The sequence below is a fragment of the Mastigoproctus giganteus genome, chromosome 1, assembly GCF_048544385.1.
Source record: "Mastigoproctus giganteus isolate SK-2022 chromosome 1, ASM4854438v1, whole genome shotgun sequence".
NCBI classification, from domain to species: Eukaryota; Metazoa; Arthropoda; class Arachnida; order Uropygi; family Thelyphonidae; genus Mastigoproctus; species Mastigoproctus giganteus.
In genome coordinates, this window is record NC_143575.1 from 275107312 (window position 1) to 275132583 (window position 25272).

The following is a 25272-nucleotide window of genomic DNA, read 5'->3' on the forward strand; positions in this document are numbered from 1 at the left end:
ATATCTAAGCAGCGCAATTTGCTAACTAGTTCGTGTCTCGAGGTGGTTAATCAAGTGTGTGAGGTTGCCATGGCGGACCTATAAATGAACACGCGTGGTTTATATTTCCACTGCAATAGAATTTATTTTGAGCCTAACAATTCATTTCGAGGTTAAATAATTTGTGAAGTTAATTCTTTGGAAAGGAATTTATTTCTGCTCTGTGCCTACTTTACTGCCTGTGACTAGAGCAATAAATAGAACTGTTAATATTGTGAAGGGAAAGTTTATTTTTTAGCCTGTAGTTTTGTTCTTCTCTTTTCGTGTAATTAAAAGCAGTTTTATAACCGAAAGCGGTCTTTACGATTTTCAGGTTTTCTGCCTGCCATCGAAGGTTCAGCAAGAGGGAATTATGGCCTTTTGGACCAAATTGCATCACTCCACTGGGTGCAGGAAAATATTGCCCAGTTCTGGGGTGACCCAAGGAACATCACTCTATTTGGGTATGGCCACGGCGCTGCGTGCGTCAATCTCTTGATGATATCTCCAATGGCGAAAGGTAAACTAATTTTTTTACTACTAATCTGCTGTATTCATTAAATGTATAGAATTTAATTTGGACTTAAGAATAAGAATCTAATTAAGAAATCTTTATTAGATAATCTGTTAATTTATTTTGTAATCACTGTGCCACTATCTTCATATTTCATTAAATAATTGGATGATGCATTCGAAGTAGTGCAATACTTCACTGCCGCGCTATCAGACTGATAATTAAAGAAGTTGATTAACAATTTTCCAGTATAACTAAAAGTAATTGAACATGCTACAGGTCGAATCATTTCATTCGAGGTGATATAGTTTTTGACCCATTTTGGTGGAATTATGTGCAGGTCTCTTTGAGATTTCAGTAGATCAAATATTTTTAGTAGTTTAGAAAAAATAAATAAAAATTAAATTTAAAAAAATTGATATGGTATCCACTTACCAACATTTCGATTATGACAACATTTGTGATGTGATGCCCATGAGAGATGGCCCAGTTGCCAACCGTTATAGTGAACAAGTGATATATAAATGAAATTAGAAGATTATTATTGCAGATTTAAGAACGCCACCAACTGATTACGTTTTGTTGGATTCTGGCACACTGTTGTATTTTGGGCAATGAACTTGCCGATAAAGCTGCAAAAAATCCAACCACCTTAGATTTAACCGATATTCCTGTTCCAGGATCAGACTATGCGCTAATCATTCATGCTGCATGCCTATCAGAATGGACAGCACTCTGGAATTCTCAAACTAATAATAAATCCTTGCAGTTTAAACAGGATCCGAAAATCTGGCACTTCAGTGTCCATACATCAAGGCGAGAAGAAGTAATACTTTCAAGCCCAAGAATAGGTCATACCCACCTGACCCGCATTCATTAATCACAGGAGATGATTCACCACAGTCATCCATGCCATAGGGAGCTGATCGGTACTCCTTACTTCACCTCTACAAATCTTTGATCCGATCACGCTTAGATTTCTGTATGTCGAAGCAAATGAACCACCCTTGTCGCTTCGGCGAATGCAGTTGTCTGTACAATATGCCTTCAAGCTGAAATCCTGGCCAGATCACCCCACGTGGACATCCGTTTTTGAGCCACAATCTTTATAATACACGATGCACTGCCAATCGCCCATTCGGCATTCCTGTTCAAGAGCTACTCAATGAGCTTAACATCTCGGTAGACAAGGTTGCTCGATCACCAAAGGAGCCCCTTCCACCCTGGCATGCACAAACACCAGGATGTGACTTCTCGCTGAAGATTGGGATGAAGTCTAATACTCCGTCTTCTGTTTACATTTAGCTCTGTTCACAACACCGCGCAGAACATTTTGACTTCTTGCCAGTTTACACAGACAGTTCGAAGTCAGAATCGTATGTGAGATCTGCTTTTTTTTTTTTTTTTTTTGATTTGGTAGTTGTTGGCGCATCGGCTTCTGTGGCCATATTGCACCTCCCAAGGTTTTTGCAGTACTTTGATCCAAGCCCGAGGCGAGAATCGAACCCGCGACCTTTGGGTTGCCGGGCAGGTACTTTACCCACTCGGCTAGCCCGGTCGGCGTGAGATCTGCTGCTGTTTTTCCAAATAATACCATATCAGAGCAGATACCTCTTGACTGCAGCATTTACACTGCAGAGCTGCATGCTATAGAGTTAGCTCTAGATCACATAAGAAAACACCGATACCAACGGTGTATTATATATGCCGATTCACTGAGTGCACTACAGGCTTTATCAGCGGTGTCACGCACTAATCATCTAACCCTGGCCCGAATTCAGCAGTTAATATACAGCCTCTATGCAAGTGGATTCGATATCCGCTTCTGTTGGATCTCCAGTCACATCGGGATTAGAGGAAATGATTTGGCTGACACTGCAGCCAAATCGGCAGCCCTGACGGATAATCTTGACCCCTCGACGTGGGCACCTGTACGTGGTGAGGGGACCTCCCAGTGATGCTGCTGGGTTTCCAGATTAGCATCACTGGGATCTAACGCCCATACCTTGGTTCCAGGGTTACATCTTTGGAATCCGGCGTGTGCAGCCGTGCGCCGCGACCCGTGGAAGCGGAAAGGGGGATCCTGGTGGTTGAGGGGCCCAGCCTTAATACACCACTTTGGCCCCTGCTTCGACAAGACGGGCGGTCCCGGACCGGCTCGACTGGGATCAATCGGTGGGTGGTTTTATACTGCTAGGGTCAACTGCGTTCCAATAAGTCTCCCTCCCTTTGGTCCTGGGACGGGATAAAGACTTATTGGTAACGTGGGTATGGTGTTCTAAGCGAACTCGGCGTCCCATTCGTGTATGCAGTACCTGCTAGTTCACGAGTGGGCGCCCCCTCGTAGGGCTCCGTGGTGGGTGAGGTACTTAGGCATCAGACATTTTTTCTTTACTCTAATGAGTAATTTAAATCCTTCTTCTGGGGCCCCAACAAGGCCCCTACCTAATCGATCATCAGAAGATAATGACACCAATTCTGCATAAAGAGCCAGAACTGAGGAGAAAACGCCATCTGTGACACCGCTTTTCCTCATTCTCCATTCCACCGGAGAGCAGTCAGTTGGGAAAATGTCACCTTTCTTTATCCAGAAAGGATTAGAAGGGATGGCAGGTTCACCTAAATCGGTAAAACGGCTGCGTTCTGGAGATATTTTAGTCGAAGCATCAAATACAAAGCATGCTGAAAAAATTTTGAATTCCACATCTTTAGGGGGAATACCCATTATCGTAATCCCTCATAAAACTCTGAACTCGTCACGAGGTGTCATATCAGAGTGGGATCTTCTTCACGTTTCTGAAGAAGAGATCTGCTCTGAATTGAAAGAGCAAGGAGTGACAGCTGTGAAGCGAATATCTATGCGTAAGGATGGGAATCTTGTCCCTACCCGAGTTCTCATCCTAACATTCAACACCCCACCGCCTCCAAGTTCCATCAAGGCAGGTTACTTAAACTGCCCAGTGAGGATTTACATTCCCAACCCACTGAGGTGTTTTAAATGTCAGAAGTACGGCCACTCACAAACAGCTTGTCGTGGTAACCCTGCCTGTGCTCGATGTGGTGCTAAAGATCACGAGAGCAAGGAATGTATAGCTCCTAAGCCAAATTGTACTAACTGCCAAGGAGAGCACCCTGCATACTCTCGAGCATGCCAGCGGTGGAAGGATGAAAAGGAAATTCAAAAATTAAAAACGGAGCTGAACATATCCTACCCAGAGGCCAGAAAACGCATCCAACCAGTAAATAGCGGGAAGCCTTCGTACGCCCAGAAAGTTTCTAGTAAAATTACGATTGGGACCCAAACTGATATGACTGTTCCCCCAAGGGACTCTTTTACTCCCATCGCCCGCTATTTATTGAGTTCACTAAAGCCCACCCAAAATTCGCAATCAGCTGCCACTCCAATATCGGTACCTCCCAATGCTCCAGCATTAACAACAGGGAGCACTAAATTAACATCACAGAAAAGTGAACTGCCCACTTCAGGGCAAGAAATAATGGATGTCACGACCAAGGAGGTACATGATGAGTCAGTCTTGGAACTCTTTGCGGAGGAAGAAATGGACACAGGACAGCGTCCATACTTCCCGAGGAAAGATAAATCCAAGTCTGACAAAATTAAGCCCTCAGCACCTCGGAAGCCGCCTGATGGACCCACCATGCCAAAATAATGGCTAAATTCCTACAATGGAATTGTCGTGGATTCCGGCGAAATACTGATGACATCAAGGCCCTCCTGCAAAAGCACGAGCCAGTTTGCTTTTGCTTGCAGGAGACTTACCTAAAGGCAAATGATGATCCCACAATGCATAACATCACAATCTTTCGTAAGGATAGAAGTGCGGATGGTCCTGCTCATGGAGGAGTGGCTATCCTTGTGGGCAACCAGACCCCAGTGCAGCCTTTGCTAATTACAACCAGCATAGAGGCTGTTGCAATTCGCCTTACAGTGGGATTTCTATTAACGGTCTGCTCTATTTATTTGCCACCTGGGACTGATATCTCCCAGGAAGACCTTGATGATCTTGTAACGCAGTTGCCTCCCCCTTTCTTACTTGGGGATTTTAATGGACATAACACCCTGTGGGGTAGTGCTAACATGAATGGAAGGGGACGGGTCATAGAGCGTATGCTCAATGACAATGACCTTTCCCTTCTCAATACTGGAACAAACACCTTCTTCCACATGCCTACCCGTACTTTTTCTGCCATTGATCTCTCTATCTGCTCCCCTTCTCTACTCCCTTCACTCACTTGGGAAGTGGAGGAAAATCCATACGGAAGTGATCACTTCCCTGTGATAACCTTGTTACACAGTGGGAGACCATGTCATCCTTTTAGGTTACCACGGTGGAAGTTTGATCAGGCTGACTGGAATGCCTTCCAACATCAGGCGGCCCCGGGTGCCAAGCGATTATTAGTGTAGCCAAGCGATTTCCAAGCGATCTATATATTGTGTGCAAAGCAAATAGTTTTCTTTAGGTTTTAAACACAGTTTTCCTCATTTATTTGTATTGTGAAACTTTTGCACTACAAAAAGTAGGCAGAGTTCCAGGAAGGAAATTCACCTTTCTGTTTCTTGTTATCTTACTAACCAAACTAACTCAGCCGCTTGGTTACCCTTGTGGCACTGCTCCTGCCTCCCCGTGGCGGGGCCGGTAACCTGGAAAGAAAAGCTATCTTTCCGGGGCTAAAAGGAGCAAAATGATCTCTTCTACAGGACATAAAGATCCTAATATGGCTGCTCATGAGACAGAAGACTCTAACTCATGCAGTGCTAAACGTCAAAAAACTGACAGTTTACTACAAAGAAGGCATCCAATGCACCTTGTATTGCATTCTACTCAAGAAAAGTCTCTTGGTAGTCTCTCGCCTTTTAAAATTCAGAAATACCTAGAAAATCTAATAGGATCTCCGAAAACAACTAAGCGTCTGAGATCGGGCGACTTGCTCGTTGAGGTCTCAGATGAACGGCAATCACAACGGCTCCAAAAACTGACATCCTTTGGAGGATTACCGATTACTGTCTCCCCTCATGCTACTCTAAACACCTCCAGGGGTGTGATAGCTGAGTGGGATCTCATAAATCTCTCAGAAGAAGAGTTGAAAAACGAATTGCAAGACCAGGGAATTGTGCATGTAAAGCGCATATACACAAAACGAGACAATGCTCTAGTTCCAACACGGAATATAATACTAACATTTGATAGCCCCAAACCTCCAGCATCCATCAAAGCAGGTTATCTGAATTGTCAAATAAAATTATACATTCCTAACCCTACACGCTGTTTTAAATGCCAAAAATTTGGGCATTCCCAAAACGTGTGTAGAGGTTTAGCCACTTGTGCCAACTGCGGTTCACGCGAGCACAATCACTCTGACTGCAAAGCAGAGCAGCACAAATGCTCAAATTGTAATGGCCCACATACTACCTACTCCAGAGATTGTCCCCTATGGAAAAAGGAAAAAAACATTCAACGGGTCAAAGCCGAAAAAAACATCTCGTACCAAGAAGCTAAAAAATCTGTACAGGCTCAATTTAACACTCGACCCAGCTTTGCTGAAATAGTCCAAAAACCAACTGTGGTAACAAGTACTGTGCAAAGAAGAATAACGACTGGTACTCAAACTGAGGTAACGTTTCCCCCAGACAGATCAATGTCAGATTGGGCTCGGTCAATTTTGGAAGCTATGCCCCTTTCTGGTAAACCATATAAATCAAACAAGGCTGTTAACACACCAATCACTGTTCCGCATTCTACCAATAATCCAATGTACTCAAAAAGTGTTGATATTTCTAAAACTGATTCGATTGAAATGGAAGAAAACACTGACCGCGAAGATCCCGTTCTCGATCTCTTCCCAGAAGAAGAGATGGAAACAGGAAGACCGTACTTCCCAAAAAGAAAATCTGGTCACCATAAGCCAACAGTACCTCGGACAGAAACCGAGGACCACACTTTACCCAAATAATGCCCAGTTTTCTTCAGTGGAATTGTAGAGGGTATCGCACCAACCTTGATGATATTCGGGATCTCCTTCTCCAGTATAACCCAGTTACCTTCTGCCTCCAAGAAACTAACTTAACAGCTTCTTTTGCTACCTCAATTAAACATCATGTTATCTACAGAAAAGATAGAGTTTCTCATTTAAGCAATTCGGCTCATGGAGGGGTTGCTCTTATAGTGAACTCCAATATCCCTTCCCGACCATTAATGTTACAAACAAATCTAGAAGCAGTAGCTGCTCGAATATCTTTTCCTTTTTCTTTTACCATTGTTTCCTTATATCTTTCCCCTAACCAAGACATTTCTTACACTGATCTTGAAACTGTTGTATCTCAGCTCCCTCCTCCCTTTTGCATCATGGGAGATTTTAACGCACATAATCCTCTATGGGGTGATAGAATACATGATAAACGAGGAAAAATACTAGAAAAGCTTTTAGATAAATTTAATCTGACTCTACTGAATACTGGTTTACCCACTTATTTTCATCTACCTTCTGGGTCAAGCTCAGCAATTGATCTCTCCATATGCTCACCAGTCCTTTTTCCGCTATTTGATTGGTCTGTTCATGACAGTCTACTGGGTAGTGACCATTATCCAATAGTCTGCCGTGTAGAATCAAATTCTCCACCTTGTCATAATCAAACTGCCAAATGGAACTTTGCCAAAGCTGATTGGGAAAAATATAGGCAACTAGCCACCCTGCAGAAAACAACTGTTTCAAATATGTCAATAAATAATGCGGTTGATTATGTAACAAATCAAATATTGCTGGCCACAGAAGCAGCAATACCAAGAGTGTGCACAGATCATAGAATAAGACCAAAACCCTGGTGGAACAATGAATGCAATCAAGCTAAACGAGAGAAAAATAAAGCCTGGAATAAATTTCGCAAAAACCCTACCGCTGCTAATCTAGTACACTTTAAGAAAGCCAGAGCCAATGCTAGACGCATTCAGCGTGCAAGTAAAAGAGAGTCATGGAAACGTTTTGCCTCAACCATTACACGGTCCACTAAAACACAAACCATCTGGAAAAATATTAGAAAAATGTATAATAAATATCCTCCTTCGCATCTATCAATACTGAATATAAACGGCAATGATGTTTCACTACCTCAAGACATAGCCAACACTCTCGGAGAATCCTTTGCTGAAACCTCTGCTGTATCCTCATACTCGCCAAACTTTCAGAAATTAAAGTCTCTTGCTGAAAAGCAGACCCTAAATTTTAACACAGACCACCATCAAATGTACAACTGTCCCTTTACCATAATTGAACTACGGCTTGCTCTTAACAGCTCGAAACACAGTGCTGCTGGACCTGACGGAATACACTATGTCATGTTGAAAGAGCTGAGCGAAAAGTCGCTTTGTGTCTTACTCCAGCTATATAATCGGGTTTTCACAGAAGATACTTTCCCTGATAACTGGCGACACTCATATGTCATAGCATTATTAAAACCTGGCAAGGATCCAATCAACCCGCGTCACTATCGACCTATTGCCCTCACCAGCTGTATGGGAAAAATAATGGAAAAAATGGTAAATTCTCGACTCACCTGGGTGCTGAGCAAATACAACCTCATCAATTCATCGCAGTGCGGATTTCATACAGGTAGATCAACTTTAGACCTATTGATACAAATGGAAAACCAGATTCGCAATGCCTTCTTAAGGAAGGAACATTTGACTACAGTTTATTTAGACGTTGAGAAAGCTTTTGACACAGCTTGGCGATACGGAATTCTCCGTGATCTACATGCATTAGGTTTCAGAGGTAATATGCCAAGATTTATACAGAACTTTTTGAAGCAGCGATCCTTCCAGGTCCGTATTCAATCCACTCTTTCCCGAAAATTCATCCAAGAAGAAGGTGTTCCACAGGGCTCAGTTTTAAGTGCCACTCTATTCACTATAAAAATCAATTCAATTACCAAGGTCATTCCAGCCACTGTATTTACTACCTTATATGCAGATGATGTCAGTATATCTTGTCACTCACAGAACATGAGAATGATTGAGAGACAATTGCAAGGAGCTCTTAATAAGATTACAACGTGGGCCACAGACAACGGGTTCCGCATATCACCTGAAAAAACTGTTGCAGTTCATTTCTGTAGAAGACGTAATCTCCACCCTGACCCACTTCTAAAGCTGGGGAACCATGATATACCTGTTGTGCCTACCATTCGTTTCCTTGGATTAACTTTAGATAAAAAATTGACCTTTCTTGACCATATTAAAGAACTTAGAACCACCTGTTTCAAGAAACTAAACATTTTGAGAGTATTATCAGCTACAACATGGGGTGCTGACCGTCAAACACTCCTTCATTTATATCATGCTATTGTAAGATCAAGGTTAGACTATGCGTCACCAGTTTACAACTCTGCTAGACCTAGCATTTTGAGGGCTTTGGACCCTATTCACCATAGTGGCCTTCGCATTGCTCTTGGAGCCTACCGCACATCTCCTGTGCAGAGCCTGTACGCTGAAGCTCATGATCCCCCACTCTCTCTACGAAGACAAATTTTACTGCTGAATTATGCCGTCAAAATAAAAAGCCAACCCCTGCATCCATCGTGGAAACATCTATTTACACCAGATTGGGAGAACTTGTATGCCGTTTATCCATCAATAAATCGACCCGCTGGCATACATCTTTGCTCACTACTTGATAATTGGCAGCTTGATCTTTCTAAAATAGCCACCACTAGTTTCACGACTCCTCCGTGGGCATTTTGCCCTGCCACCTGTGATCTGTCCCTTCAAGAATGGGGGAAAAGTACTCTTTCTTCACAGAATGTAAACCAGCTTCATAAATCTCTACTTGAGAAATATGAATCTTATACCATGATATACACAGACGGTTCCAAAACTGATCACCACGTCGGTGCTGCTGTTGTTCTTCCATCATCAACAATCTCTAATCAGTTACCTTTAGAATGCAGTATCTTTACTGCTGAACTTCATGCCATTCAGATGGCGCTAGAAACTATAAAGCTGAAGCAGTATACCCATAGTATTATTTTTACCGACTCTCTGAGTGCCTTTCTCGCTTTACAGCAACCAAGAAAGCATCATAACTACCTACTTGGTAATATTCAAAACTTGCTGGCTCATCTTGCTAAGAACACGAAAGTAATAAAATTTTGTTGGGTCGCTAGCCATGTTGGCATACCTGGCAATGAGAGTGCCGACCACGCAGCCAAATCTACTGTGCAACCAATTCATGACTCTTTCAAAATTCCTTTCACCGATTATAAAAGTCTTATAACAAAGCGAAGTATGATTCACTGGCAAACCATCTGGCAAAACCAAGAAGGCAACAAACTGCTTCGGATTAAACCGAAACTCCAGTCTTGGCCATCTAGTTTCCGCTCGAACCGAAAGGAAGAAGTCACACTTGCAAGATTACGAATAGGACATACACACCTTACTCACCTTTATCTTCTCTCTTCCTCAGACCCACCTTCTTGTCCGAACTGCCATGCTCAAATCACAGTCCAGCACATCATTGTTGACTGCCCTCTCTATAATGGAGTACGGCAGACCACCTTCTTATCAAACTATGCAGCCCAAACCACACCTACTTTGGAACAAATATTAGGCGACAGATCTGATATTAATGCAGTTTTCACTTTCCTAAAAAGGATAAAATGCTATGACAGAATATAATGCTTAAATCTTCACATAGTGCACATATCTCTCTTTTAATAAAGCCTTTTGCCTCCTACCATTGCTTGGCGCATAATGGCCTATAGGTGCCGTTGCGCCGTAAAACATACAACAACAACAACAATAACAACCAACATCAGGCAATGTTTGACCTCAGTACAGTCAGTCAAGAGCCTATCAATGACGCAGTAACGTACATTACAGAAATCATTGTCCAAGCAGCTGCGAATGCTGTTCCAAAAATATCTGCCCAGTTTCCACCATTTCCCAAACCTTGGTGGAATTCACAATGCACAGTAGCAAAAAAGGCTCAAAATAAAGCGTGGGGGATATTCCGCCGATATCCTACCACGAACAACCTTATAGCCTTTAAACGCGCACGAGCCAAAGCACGTTACATCTGCCGTCAGAGTCAAAAGGAAGCGTGGATCCGTTTTACATCATCAATTACTCAGTCCACTAGTACTAAGGTGGTCTGGGATAAAATTCGGAAAATGAAGGGGAAATACACGGCACATCCCTCATCGGTCCTTAATTATAATGGATGTACTATTGCAGACTCTACTGCAATAACCAATGCTCTTGGGGAAACATTTTCTAACATCTCTGCAATATCATCTTACTCCCCAGAGTTTCTGGTCACAAAGCGCAATACTGAAAAACAGGCCCTTAAATTCACATCGAAGGGTTCCCACCCATACAATGGGCCATTTAATATCCATGAGCTGAAAACAGCAGTCGCCCGTACAAAGGCTACCGCTGTTGGACCAGACAACATCCATTATGAAATGATCAAACATCTTTCATCAGAATCCATGGACCGTTTGCTCTTCCTGTACAACAGAATCTTCCTTGAAGAGCACTTTCCGGATACCTGGCGCAAGGCAACTATTCTTGCTTTTGCTAATCCAGGAAAGGATCCTAAATGTCCAAAAAACTATCGTCCTATTGCTCTGACCAGCTGTCTGTGCAAAATATTGGAGAGAATGGTCAATGCTCGTCTGTTATGGTATTTAGAATCGAACGACCTTCTCTCCCGCATTCAGTGCGGCTTCCGAAGAAACAGGTCCACACTGGACCACTTAATTAGACTGGAAACATCTATCCGAGATGCTTTCCTTAAAAGAGAACATTTGGTGTCCATCTTCTTTGACATGGAAAAAGCGTACGACACAACTTGGAGATTTGGTATTTTAAAAGACCTTTACAACCTCGATGTAAGAGGTCACCTTCCCATTTTCATTAAAAATTTTTTATCCTCTCGTTATTTCCAAGTTCGTGTAGGATCCTCCCTTTCGCGGCCTTTTTGCCAAGAGGAGGGGGTACCACAAGGATCTGTCTTAAGTGTTACGCTTTTTGCCATTAAAGTAAATTCTATTTCTGAACAACTTCCTCCAACTATAAACAGTGCACTCTACGTCGATGACTTCAACATATTTTCTCAATCATGCAATATGAGGGTTATTGAGAGACAACTGCAACAAGCTATTGACCGTCTTAACTCCTGGGCCACGGCCAATGGTTTCAGGTTCTCACCGGAGAAGACCGTTTGCCTACATTTCTGTCGCAAACGTAACCTCCACCCGAGCCTGAATTACGACTTGGACAAAGCACCATTCCAGTTGTATCAGAGGCGAAATTCCTGGGACTCATTTTTGACAAAAAGCTGACATTCGTCCAACACATTCGTCAGCTTCGAACAAAGTGCACGAGAGGGCTTAACATCCTCCGCTCTCTCTCTTCTACCTCTTGGGGTGCAGACCGATGCGCTCTCCTACGTCTGTACCGTGCACTTGTACGTTCAAAATTGGACTATGGGTCTCAGGTATATGCATCTGCCAGAAATAGCGCTGTTCGTTGGCTTGACCCCGTCCATCATCAAGCCATCCGCATTGCCACCGGTGCTTTTAGAACTTCGCCTGTCCAAAGTCTGTATGCCGAAGCAAATGAACCATCTTTGTGGCTTCGGCGAATGCAGTTGTCTCTGCAATATGCCTTCAAGCTGAAGTCCCTGCCGGCCCACCCCACGTGGACATCCGTTTTCGAGCCACGATGGGAAAATCTTTATAACACACGACGCACTGCCAATCGGCCATTCGGCATTCGTGTTCAAGAGCTACTCAATGAGCTTAACATCTCGGTGGACAAGGTTGCTCGATCACCAAAGGAGTCCTTTCCACCCTGGCATGCACAAACACCAGCATGTGACTTCTCGCTCAAACTTGCGACGAAGTCTAGTACTCCGCCCTCTGTCTACTTTCAGCTCTATTCACAACACCGTGCAGAACATTCTGACTTCTTGCCAGTTTACACAGACGGCTCGAAGTCAGAATCATATGTAGGATCTGCTGCTGTTTTTCCAGATAAAACCATATCAGAGCAGATACCTGTTAACTGCAGCATTTACACTGCAGAGCTGCATGCCATAGAGTTAGCTCTAGATCACATAGGAAAACACCGTTACCAACGGTGTATTATATATGCCAATTCAATGAGTGCACTACAGGCTTTATCAGCGATGTCACACACCAATCATCCAACCCTGTCCCGAATTCAGCAGATAATATACAGCCTCGATGCAAGCGGATTCGATATCCGCTTCTGCTGGATCCCCAGTCACATCGGGATTAGAGGAAATGATTTGGCTGACACTGCAGCCAAATCAACAGCCCTGACGGATAATCTTGACCTGTTAGTTCCCTTTACAGACTACAGGCAAGTGATCCGTAGTAACCTGCAATCTCAGTGGCAAGATTCGTGGCATCGACTGATTACTTCAAACAAACTATGTCGAATTAAGCCTGTGATCCATCCTTGGCGGTCCAGCTTGCGCAGGGATCGCAAAGAGGAAGTTGTTCTTGCTCGGCTCCGCATAGGACACTGTTATTTGACACACTCCTTTTTGCTGAGGGCTGATGACCCTCCTATGTGTGAGCAATGCGACACCGTTTTAACCGTCGAACACATTTTATGTGATTGTTCCAGTTTTATAAATGCTCGTTTTACTGCTTTTACCCATCTGACTGATCCGTATACACTCAGTCAGATTTTAAATGACAACGACAAAGTGTCAGCAGTTTTTAAATTTTTAAAGTCGATCAATTTGTATACAGCCATATGAAATAAACAATTTGCTTTTGTCATTGTACTGATTTTATGATTGTATGCACCTTAAGACGAAGTAGCTTTTTTACAAGTTACCAGTCTTACCTTTTTATATTTTAACTTTTTCCTGGCGCACTATAACCCTGCTGTTTTTGCGCCACAAAAAAATCAAAAATCAAATCAAAATCAGATAATCTTGACCTGTTAGTCCCATATACAGACTACAGGCAAGTGATCCGTAATAACTTACAATCTCAGTGGCAAGATTCGTGGCATCGCCTGATTACTACAAATAAACTATGTCGGATTAAGCCTGTGATCCATCTTTGGCGGTCCAGCTTACGCAGGGATCGCAAAGAGGAAGTTGTTCTTGCTGGGCTCCGCACAGGACACTGTCATGTGACACACTCCTTTTTGCTGAAGGCTGATGACCCCTCCTGTGTGCGAGCAATGCGACACCATTTTGTCCGTTCAACATATTTTATGCGATTGTACCAGTTTTAGAAATGCTCGTTTTACTGCTTTTACCCATCTGACTGAGCCATATACACTCAGTCAGATTTTAAATGACAATGACAATGTGTCAGCAGTTTTTAAATTTTTAAAATTTATTAATATATATATATATATATATATATATATATATATATATATATATATACATATAATATATATATATATATATATATATATATATATATATACATATAATATATATATATATATATATACATATAATATATATACTATACACATAATATATATACATAATATATATTAATATATATAAATGAATTACTCATATGAGATATACATTTTTCTTTTATCATAGTATTGCTTTTATTTACTGATATGCCTTTATTTATATATATATATATATATATATATAAAGCATCCATAAAATTACTGAGTTTAGGTTGTAAAGATGTAAAATTATAGTTAAAGTGTAATATATAGAACACCCAATTAATGCCATCAAACGATCGAACATTACATCGGACGTTATGTATATACTAAATAGATACGTTATAGTGTAAAGTTAATATCTTTAAAGTTTGAAAATCCATATAGCCATAGTCCTGCCATATCTCCAGTATACATGAAAACCAAAATATAAATCATATTAAGTAAATTAATAAAATAATAAAATAATAAGCCCAACACAGGAAAATTATTTTGCAAGGAACTTTGTCGAGGGCTAAACCCTTACAAAATAACCAACCCATGCTAGACTGAGCCATCGGTTTCTGTTATCATCTGCCTGTATATTAAAGCCAAAATAATATAATAGTGGAAATGTGGAATAATTTAGTATAACATTAACGTAAGATTTGAGACAAATGTAAGTCTAGAATGCCAAAACAACAAGTGTCGTACCGTAATACATAACAACAATTTATAAATGATACAGGCTGGATGATATTTAGCCCGACCGATCGCTACCACATTATAAGCACAACTGAGTAATTATTAAAATTTTTGCTGAACACAATTTAGCATAAAATTTTGCAGAAAATAGCTAATAAAGCTAACCGAAGGAGAACGGAAAAATGTATAGTAGAGCAATAGTACCTCACTCCCCCTCGAATTACTCTAATAGTTCGCGAGGTATGAAAAATAAGGCAAGAGGAAAGCTAAAAGCAAAAAGAAAGAAAAGGTCAATTTATCGATAGTACATCGGATATTAACCGGGAGCGTAACTTCCCGACCCTAAAAGTAGGGATCCTGGTTAGGTAGTAAAGGCCTGTAAAAATATATCAATCGAATAAAAAGAAAAAGAAGAAAAAGAAAAAGGAAAAAACGGAATGGCTAATTCCTAATAAAGTTTACTTTAAGTAGGACATAAATAATGTCAGATAAAGTCAAATTGTCAGTAATGCTAAGAGAACGAAAGACGGAACCTGTCAGATAAGGTCGGATTGTCAGTAATGCTTAGAGAACAAAAGAGGGGACATGGTAAAAACCCGGTAAGGAATCTACCAAGCATACTTTACCGTAGCCCAAGGCGGGAAAAACAAAAAGCCTGCAGCAACCTCACTAGACTTATATAACTACAAAGCGTCATGCGCCACCTAAGATTTGTCAAGAATTAGCCGGTGTTTTTTGGATGAACAAAAGCATAATAGCGCCCTCTATAATAGAGAAAACAAAACCAATAATACTCAGATGTAGAAGAGAAATCCTAGTATAATATAGAATTCATTCCTACTGTAAAGAACCCATATAGGTACCACTTTTCTAAGGCGTAAGCTATATATAGCGAGTTCAAAACAGCAGTCCCTAGTATGTACATGTATATACAAAGGCTAATTAGTACACCACTCGCTATATCTATACCCTATATTAAAAAACAATAATGATTACATTAAGACCACGGCAATATCCAAAATGTATATAACAGTTTAATAAACTGCCTGCCTAATATTTTCGATAATTTCCAACTGGTTTAAATTATCGTGGTACTTTTTTAGTGCTATGGATAAAGCAGTACTCATATGTTTCAAAATGAAATTATATGGGAAACCGTTATCCAATAATTTATGCTTAAGATCGATAAGCGCATATATAACATCACTTTTATTATTACAAATATATACTCTTCTGATAGTTTGTGTCACTATAATGTTTTTAAGTATACGTACAGAGATATTAGTACCCCAACGGGTTAAGTCTATAGTTTTGAAATTGAATTCTTTGCGTTTGTCAAATAGCTTGGTAGATAGTGTATTATTATTAATCTGAATATCTATGTCCAGATATGCTACTTTAAAAGGGTCACCGTTGTTAGTGACTTCTAGAACCAACTCCTGCGGGTAGTGTTTAACCGCTTCTGTAAGAAAGCTAGTATTGTTGAACACAATTAGGTCATCAATATATCTGAACATATGGATATCTTTAACAAAGTTGTTTTCAAAATGATGCAGATATAAGTTGGCGATGAGACACGAGCTACTCGCCCCCATGGCAATGCCAGCATGCTGTATGAAAATATTACTACCATTATAAATATAGCTGTTGGAAATACAAAGATTAATCAAGTTATCCCAATAATTACGTTGGCAGGGTAAAATTTGGCTATATTCTGTAAAATAATTATTTAACACCAATTTTAGACTATCATGTGGGATGCTAGTAAATAAATTTTTGAAATCATATGTATTTATATGTTTGATGCTATTCATATTGTTCTTTATAAAGGTTAAAATAGGTCTATTGTTATTAATAATTCTGGAGGAATCTATAGCCTTGAAAATCATGCTGAGCAATTCAACTAGCTTACTATGTGGGACTTTTGAGTAGCTATTTCTACAAGATGTAATAAATCTGAAACTAATAGGCGATTTGTGAAACTTGGGAATACCATACAAATACGGAAAATTAGTATTATAGTTACTAATTTTTAACCTTTTTTGTATAGCCAGTAGCTTTTTGGTAATAGTACCAAGGTTACAGTTAGATTTAGTATATGTAGCACTGCTATGTAGTTCATTGTATAATAGTGTGGCATAGAATTTTTTGCAGATGAAACTGTAATTATTAGCGGCCTTATCTATAGTTGTTATGATAAATATATCCTGTAACTCCTTTAAATGTCGTTTGATTAACTGCATATTATATCTTTTGCTATCTCTAATGGTATGATGCTTCCTATGTAAAAGCATACTAAATATATGTTGTTTAAAATCGCTATTAGTAAGAACTAGCCAATTATAGAAGGCCTCTAGTGGTAAATTAAACTTATAGGCCAATTTAAGGCAAAAATGCATAAGGTCAGAATGTATTAGTTTGGTTATAAGATTAGCATTAAGGCTAGTGTTAGGTCTGTATTTAAAACCGTAGGAAAGAACAGATCTCAATTCCTGGTGAGGAACCAGGTTAAGATTACCAGTAATTACATGCCCATGATGTAAGTCAACGAAATCATGGTATTGTGGTAAGTGGCAGTAGCAAATAGCATCCTGGTAGACCTTATCTAAGTTGCCGGCTAGCTGCTTATAATTACAAGCAGTAAGCCCAAAAGGTTTATTGTAACTAAACCTAGTTACTATATTCCTATTACTGAGTGGAAAACTGCTAACATGTTTATTTAATATCTGCTTTAACGGTAAGTAGTCAAATATAATGTTACTGAATTTAATATTGATATAGATGTTATGGATAACAGGTTTATTACATAGACGATATTTAAAAATATCCCTAAGTAAGTGGTCAAGATGCTGGTTACGATGTGAATATGTCTGGTTAATTTTTTCTAAGGCTTTTAACTTGCTATGCTTGAGGCCGAATAAGATATCATGTATGAGTTTAATATTTATAACATTTTTATCCCAAGTATCCAGCATGTCGGTAAATTTTCCTAAAGTATGCTTAGTGCGCATTTGAATGCCAGTACCAGTATTGTTAAAAACTTTGTTTCTCATCTTACTACGTGGCAATTTAGGCTGGGATCTATTAGCCATATGAAAAAGTTTATAAACACAAGTATCTAAACTACCAATATTATAATTACGTCCATTAAACAAACTATTGAGACCATAAGGGTACAGGGTTTTATATTTAAGAATATTGCAGTTTTCACGTTGTAATCTAATGCTGTGTCTATGTTCAATATCTAATATAGTAATAGAAATATTATCGAAACTATGTGTTTGGAAGTGCTGCAGTTCAATGTCATTTTTATTAACAAAATTATTAATATGGGATCTGTGCCCATTAATTCTAATATGTAATTCACCTCCTGTTTGTCCAATATACTTAGCCATACACGTATTACATGTAATTAGGTAAATAGCTCCCCTAGAATGGCAGAAAACCGGATCATAGGTATTATGGGAGACATGTTTAATGTTCATGGCCGGGCAAGTTTGACATCTCATATTGTTGCATTTGTTGAATTTTAAGTATAGCTCCGATGCAAAAGTCCTCGTGTCCAAATGTAAGTTATTGTCTATAGTATCATTAACCGGGCGGTTACTTGGTAAGCCTAATACATTAGATGCAACATGGCTATTTTGGTTACTTATCGGATCACTCATAGCCATAGTAGAATCCGCGGTACAGTTTAGCCTACGCGACCGACGTAGTATCTTATGATTATTCAAAGTGTAGTAACTCATGATAGTATTATAAGGTAAAAATAACTAAAAAATGGGGGAAATACAGTTAACCATCGACTATATATCTTACCAAACTCACAGAGTATGATAACTAGCATAATAGTATCCTTATACTTTAATATAGCGAAAACAAAAATATTGATATAAAAAGATGTAGAAATTTAATGTAATTAGATAACGATAACGATAAGGAGAATCCTTGCAGACCAGTCAATACATAGGCAAACTCCTAATTAATAAAGCATCCATAAAATTACTGAGTTTAGGTTGTAAAGATGTAAAATTATAGTTAAAGTGTAATATATAGAACACCCAATTAATGCCATCAAACGATCGAACATTACATCGGACGTTATGTATATACTAAATAGATACGTTATAGTGTAAAGTTAATATCTTTAAAGTTTGAAAATCCATATAGCCATAGTCCTGCCATATCTCCAGTATACATGAAAACCAAAATATAAATCATATTAAGTAAATTAATAAAATAATAAAATAATAAGCCCAACACAGGAAAATTATTTTGCAAGGAACTTTGTCGAGGGCTAAACCCTTACAAAATAACCAACCCATGCTAGACTGAGCCATCGGTTTCTGTTATCATCTGCCTGTATACTAAAGCCAAAATAATATAATAGTGGAAATGTGGAATAATTTAGTATAACATTAACGTAAGATTTGAGACAAATGTAAGTCTAGAATGCCAAAACAACAAGTGTCGTACCGTAATACATAACAACAATTTATAAATGATACAGGCTGGATGATATTTAGCCCGACCGATCGCTACCACATTATAAGCACAACTGAGTAATTATTAAAATTTTTGCTGAACACAATTTAGCATAAAATTTTGCAGAAAATAGCTAATAAAGCTAACCGAAGGAGAACGGAAAAATGTATAGTAGAGCAATAGTACCTCACTCCCCCTCGAATTACTCTAATAGTTCGCGAGGTATGAAAAATAAGGCAAGAGGAAAGCTAAAAGCAAAAAGAAAGAAAAGGTCAATTTATCGATAGTACATCGGATATTAACCGGGAGCGTAACTTCCCGACCCTAAAAGTAGGGATCCTGGTTAGGTAGTAAAGGCCTGTAAAAATATATCAATCGAATAAAAAGAAAAAGAAGAAAAAGAAAAAGGAAAAAACGGAATGGCTAATTCCTAATAAAGTTTACTTTAAGTAGGACATAAATAATGTCAGATAAAGTCAAATTGTCAGTAATGCTAAGAGAACGAAAGACGGAACCTGTCAGATAAGGTCGGATTGTCAGTAATGCTTAGAGAACAAAAGAGGGGACATGGTAAAAACCCGGTAAGGAATCTACCAAGCATACTTTACCGTAGCCCAAGGCGGGAAAAACAAAAAGCCTGCAGCAACCTCACTAGACTTATATAACTACAAAGCGTCATGCGCCACCTAAGATTTGTCAAGAATTAGCCGGTGTTTTTTGGATGAACAAAAGCATAATAGCGCCCTCTATAATAGAGAAAACAAAACCAATAATACTCAGATGTAGAAGAGAAATCCTAGTATAATATAGAATTCATTCCTACTGTAAAGAACCCATATAGGTACCACTTTTCTAAGGCGTAAGCTATATATAGCGAGTTCAAAACAGCAGTCCCTAGTATGTACATGTATATACAAAGGCTAATTAGTACACCACTCGCTATATCTATACCCTATATTAAAAAACAATAATGATTACATTAAGACCACGGCAATATCCAAAATGTATATAACAGTTTAATAAACTGCCTGCCTAATATTTTCGATAATTTCCAACTGGTTTAAATTATCGTGGTACTTTTTTAGTGCTATGGATAAAGCAGTACTCATATGTTTCAAAATGAAATTATATGGGAAACCGTTATCCAATAATTTATGCTTAAGATCGATAAGCGCATATATAACATCACTTTTATTATTACAAATATATACTCTTCTGATAGTTTGTGTCACTATAATGTTTTTAAGTATACGTACAGAGATATTAGTACCCCAACGGGTTAAGTCTATAGTTTTGAAATTGAATTCTTTGCGTTTGTCAAATAGCTTGGTAGATAGTGTATTATTATTAATCTGAATATCTATGTCCAGATATGCTACTTTAAAAGGGTCACCGTTGTTAGTGACTTCTAGAACCAACTCCTGCGGGTAGTGTTTAACCGCTTCTGTAAGAAAGCTAGTATTGTTGAACACAATTAGGTCATCAATATATCTGAACATATGGATATCTTTAACAAAGTTGTTTTCAAAATGATGCAGATATAAGTTGGCGATGAGACACGAGCTACTCGCCCCCATGGCAATGCCAGCATGCTGTATGAAAATATTACTACCATTATAAATATAGCTGTTGGAAATACAAAGATTAATCAAGTTATCCCAATAATTACGTTGGCAGGGTAAAATTTGGCTATATTCTGTAAAATAATTATTTAACACCAATTTTAGACTATCATGTGGGATGCTAGTAAATAAATTTTTGAAATCATATGTATTTATATGTTTGATGCTATTCATATTGTTCTTTATAAAGGTTAAAATAGGTCTATTGTTATTAATAATTCTGGAGGAATCTATAGCCTTGAAAATCATGCTGAGCAATTCAACTAGCTTACTATGTGGGACTTTTGAGTAGCTATTTCTACAAGATGTAATAAATCTGAAACTAATAGGCGATTTGTGAAACTTGGGAATACCATACAAATACGGAAAATTAGTATTATAGTTACTAATTTTTAACCTTTTTTGTATAGCCAGTAGCTTTTTGGTAATAGTACCAAGGTTACAGTTAGATTTAGTATATGTAGCACTGCTATGTAGTTCATTGTATAATAGTGTGGCATAGAATTTTTTGCAGATGAAACTGTAATTATTAGCGGCCTTATCTATAGTTGTTATGATAAATATATCCTGTAACTCCTTTAAATGTCGTTTGATTAACTGCATATTATATCTTTTGCTATCTCTAATGGTATGATGCTTCCTATGTAAAAGCATACTAAATATATGTTGTTTAAAATCGCTATTAGTAAGAACTAGCCAATTATAGAAGGCCTCTAGTGGTAAATTAAACTTATAGGCCAATTTAAGGCAAAAATGCATAAGGTCAGAATGTATTAGTTTGGTTATAAGATTAGCATTAAGGCTAGTGTTAGGTCTGTATTTAAAACCGTAGGAAAGAACAGATCTCAATTCCTGGTGAGGAACCAGGTTAAGATTACCAGTAATTACATGCCCATGATGTAAGTCAACGAAATCATGGTATTGTGGTAAGTGGCAGTAGCAAATAGCATCCTGGTAGACCTTATCTAAGTTGCCGGCTAGCTGCTTATAATTACAAGCAGTAAGCCCAAAAGGTTTATTGTAACTAAACCTAGTTACTATATTCCTATTACTGAGTGGAAAACTGCAAACATGTTTATTTAATATCTCCTTTAACGGTAAGTAGTCAAATATAATGTTACTGAATTTAATATTGATATAGATGTTATGGATAACAGGTTTATTACATAGACGATATTTAAAAATATCCCTAAGTAAGTGGTCAAGATGCTGGTTACGATGTGAATATGTCTGGTTAATTTTTTCTAAGGCTTTTAACTTGCTATGCTTGAGGCCGAATAAGATATCATGTATGAGTTTAATATTTATAACATTTTTATCCCAAGTATCCAGCATGTCGGTAAATTTTCCTAAAGTATGCTTAGTGCGCATTTGAATGCCAGTACCAGTATTGTTAAAAACTTTGTTTCTCATCTTACTACGTGGCAATTTAGGCTGGGATCTATTAGCCATATGAAAAAGTTTATAAACACAAGTATCTAAACTACCAATATTATAATTACGTCCATTAAACAAACTATTGAGACCATAAGGGTACAGGGTTTTATATTTAAGAATATTGCAGTTTTCACGTTGTAATCTAATGCTGTGTCTATGTTCAATATCTAATATAGTAATAGAAATATTATCGAAACTATGTGTTTGGAAGTGCTGCAGTTCAATGTCATTTTTATTAACAAAATTATTAATATGGGATCTGTGCCCATTAATTCTAATATGTAATTCACCTCCTGTTTGTCCAATATACTTAGCCATACACGTATTACATGTAATTAGGTAAATAGCTCCCCTAGAATGGCAGAAAACCGGATCATAGGTATTATGGGAGACATGTTTAATGTTCATGGCCGGGCAAGTTTGACATCTCATATTGTTGCATTTGTTGAATTTTAAGTATAGCTCCGATGCAAAAGTCCTCGTGTCCAAATGTAAGTTATTGTCTATAGTATCATTAACCGGGCGGTTACTTGGTAAGCCTAATACATTAGATGCAACATGGCTATTTTGGTTACTTATCGGATCACTCATAGCCATAGTAGAATCCGCGGTACAGTTTAGCCTACGCGACCGACGTAGTATCTTATGATTATTCAAAGTGTAGTAACTCATGATAGTATTATAAGGTAAAAATAACTAAAAAATGGGGGAAATACAGTTAACCATCGACTATATATCTTACCAAACTCACAGAGTATGATAACTAGCATAATAGTATCCTTATACTTTAATATAGCGAAAACAAAAATATTGATATAAAAAGATGTAGAAATTTAATGTAATTAGATAACGATAACGATAAGGAGAATCCTTGCAGACCAGTCAATACATAGGCAAACTCCTAATTAATAAAGCATCCATAAAATTACTGAGTTTAGGTTGTAAAGATGTAAAATTATAGTTAAAGTGTAATATATAGAACACCCAATTAATGCCATCAAACGATCGAACATTACATCGGACGTTATGTATATACTAAATAGATACGTTATAGTGTAAAGTTAATATCTTTAAAGTTTGAAAATCCATATAGCCATAGTCCTGCCATATCTCCAGTATACATGAAAACCAAAATATAAATCATATTAAGTAAATTAATAAAATAATAAAATAATAAGCCCAACACAGGAAAATTATTTTGCAAGGAACTTTGTCGAGGGCTAAACCCTTACAAAATAACCAACCCATGCTAGACTGAGCCATCGGTTTCTGTTATCATCTGCCTGTATACTAAAGCCAAAATAATATAATAGTGGAAATGTGGAATAATTTAGTATAACATTAACGTAAGATTTGAGACAAATGTAAGTCTAGAATGCCAAAACAACAAGTGTCGTACCGTAATACATAACAACAATTTATAAATGATACAGGCTGGATGATATTTAGCCCGACCGATCGCTACCACATTATAAGCACAACTGAGTAATTATTAAAATTTTTGCTGAACACAATTTAGCATAAAATTTTGCAGAAAATAGCTAATAAAGCTAACCGAAGGAGAACGGAAAAATGTATAGTAGAGCAATAGTACCTCACTCCCCCTCGAATTACTCTAATAGTTCGCGAGGTATGAAAAATAAGGCAAGAGGAAAGCTAAAAGCAAAAAGAAAGAAAAGGTCAATTTATCGATAGTACATCGGATATTAACCGGGAGCGTAACTTCCCGACCCTAAAAGTAGGGATCCTGGTTAGGTAGTAAAGGCCTGTAAAAATATATCAATCGAATAAAAAGAAAAAGAAGAAAAAGAAAAAGGAAAAAACGGAATGGCTAATTCCTAATAAAGTTTACTTTAAGTAGGACATAAATAATGTCAGATAAAGTCAAATTGTCAGTAATGCTAAGAGAACGAAAGACGGAACCTGTCAGATAAGGTCGGATTGTCAGTAATGCTTAGAGAACAAAAGAGGGGACATGGTAAAAACCCGGTAAGGAATCTACCAAGCATACTTTACCGTAGCCCAAGGCGGGAAAAACAAAAAGCCTGCAGCAACCTCACTAGACTTATATAACTACAAAGCGTCATGCGCCACCTAAGATTTGTCAAGAATTAGCCGGTGTTTTTTGGATGAACAAAAGCATAATAGCGCCCTCTATAATAGAGAAAACAAAACCAATAATACTCAGATGTAGAAGAGAAATCCTAGTATAATATAGAATTCATTCCTACTGTAAAGAACCCATATAGGTACCACTTTTCTAAGGCGTAAGCTATATATAGCGAGTTCAAAACAGCAGTCCCTAGTATGTACATGTATATACAAAGGCTAATTAGTACACCACTCGCTATATCTATACCCTATATTAAAAAACAATAATGATTACATTAAGACCACGGCAATATCCAAAATGTATATAACAGTTTAATAAACTGCCTGCCTAATATTTTCGATAATTTCCAACTGGTTTAAATTATCGTGGTACTTTTTTAGTGCTATGGATAAAGCAGTACTCATATGTTTCAAAATGAAATTATATGGGAAACCGTTATCCAATAATTTATGCTTAAGATCGATAAGCGCATATATAACATCACTTTTATTATTACAAATATATACTCTTCTGATAGTTTGTGTCACTATAATGTTTTTAAGTATACGTACAGAGATATTAGTACCCCAACGGGTTAAGTCTATAGTTTTGAAATTGAATTCTTTGCGTTTGTCAAATAGCTTGGTAGATAGTGTATTATTATTAATCTGAATATCTATGTCCAGATATGCTACTTTAAAAGGGTCACCGTTGTTAGTGACTTCTAGAACCAACTCCTGCGGGTAGTGTTTAACCGCTTCTGTAAGAAAGCTAGTATTGTTGAACACAATTAGGTCATCAATATATCTGAACATATGGATATCTTTAACAAAGTTGTTTTCAAAATGATGCAGATATAAGTTGGCGATGAGACACGAGCTACTCGCCCCCATGGCAATGCCAGCATGCTGTATGAAAATATTACTACCATTATAAATATAG

The 25272-nt window shown here is 38.2% G+C and overlaps 1 protein-coding gene across 2 annotated transcripts in view; it reads left to right on the plus strand.

Moving 5' to 3' along the window:
* LOC150092013 (neuroligin-4, Y-linked-like) overlaps positions 1 to 25272 on the plus strand; it is a 362680-nt gene that overhangs the window by 215605 nt on the left and 121803 nt on the right. For both annotated transcript variants that reach the window (XM_090377704.1, XM_090377710.1), the window contains one exon: positions 353 to 538. In XM_090377704.1, coding sequence (XP_090233830.1) covers positions 353 to 538 — 186 coding nt within the window. The remainder of the gene's footprint in view (positions 1 to 352; positions 539 to 25272) is intronic.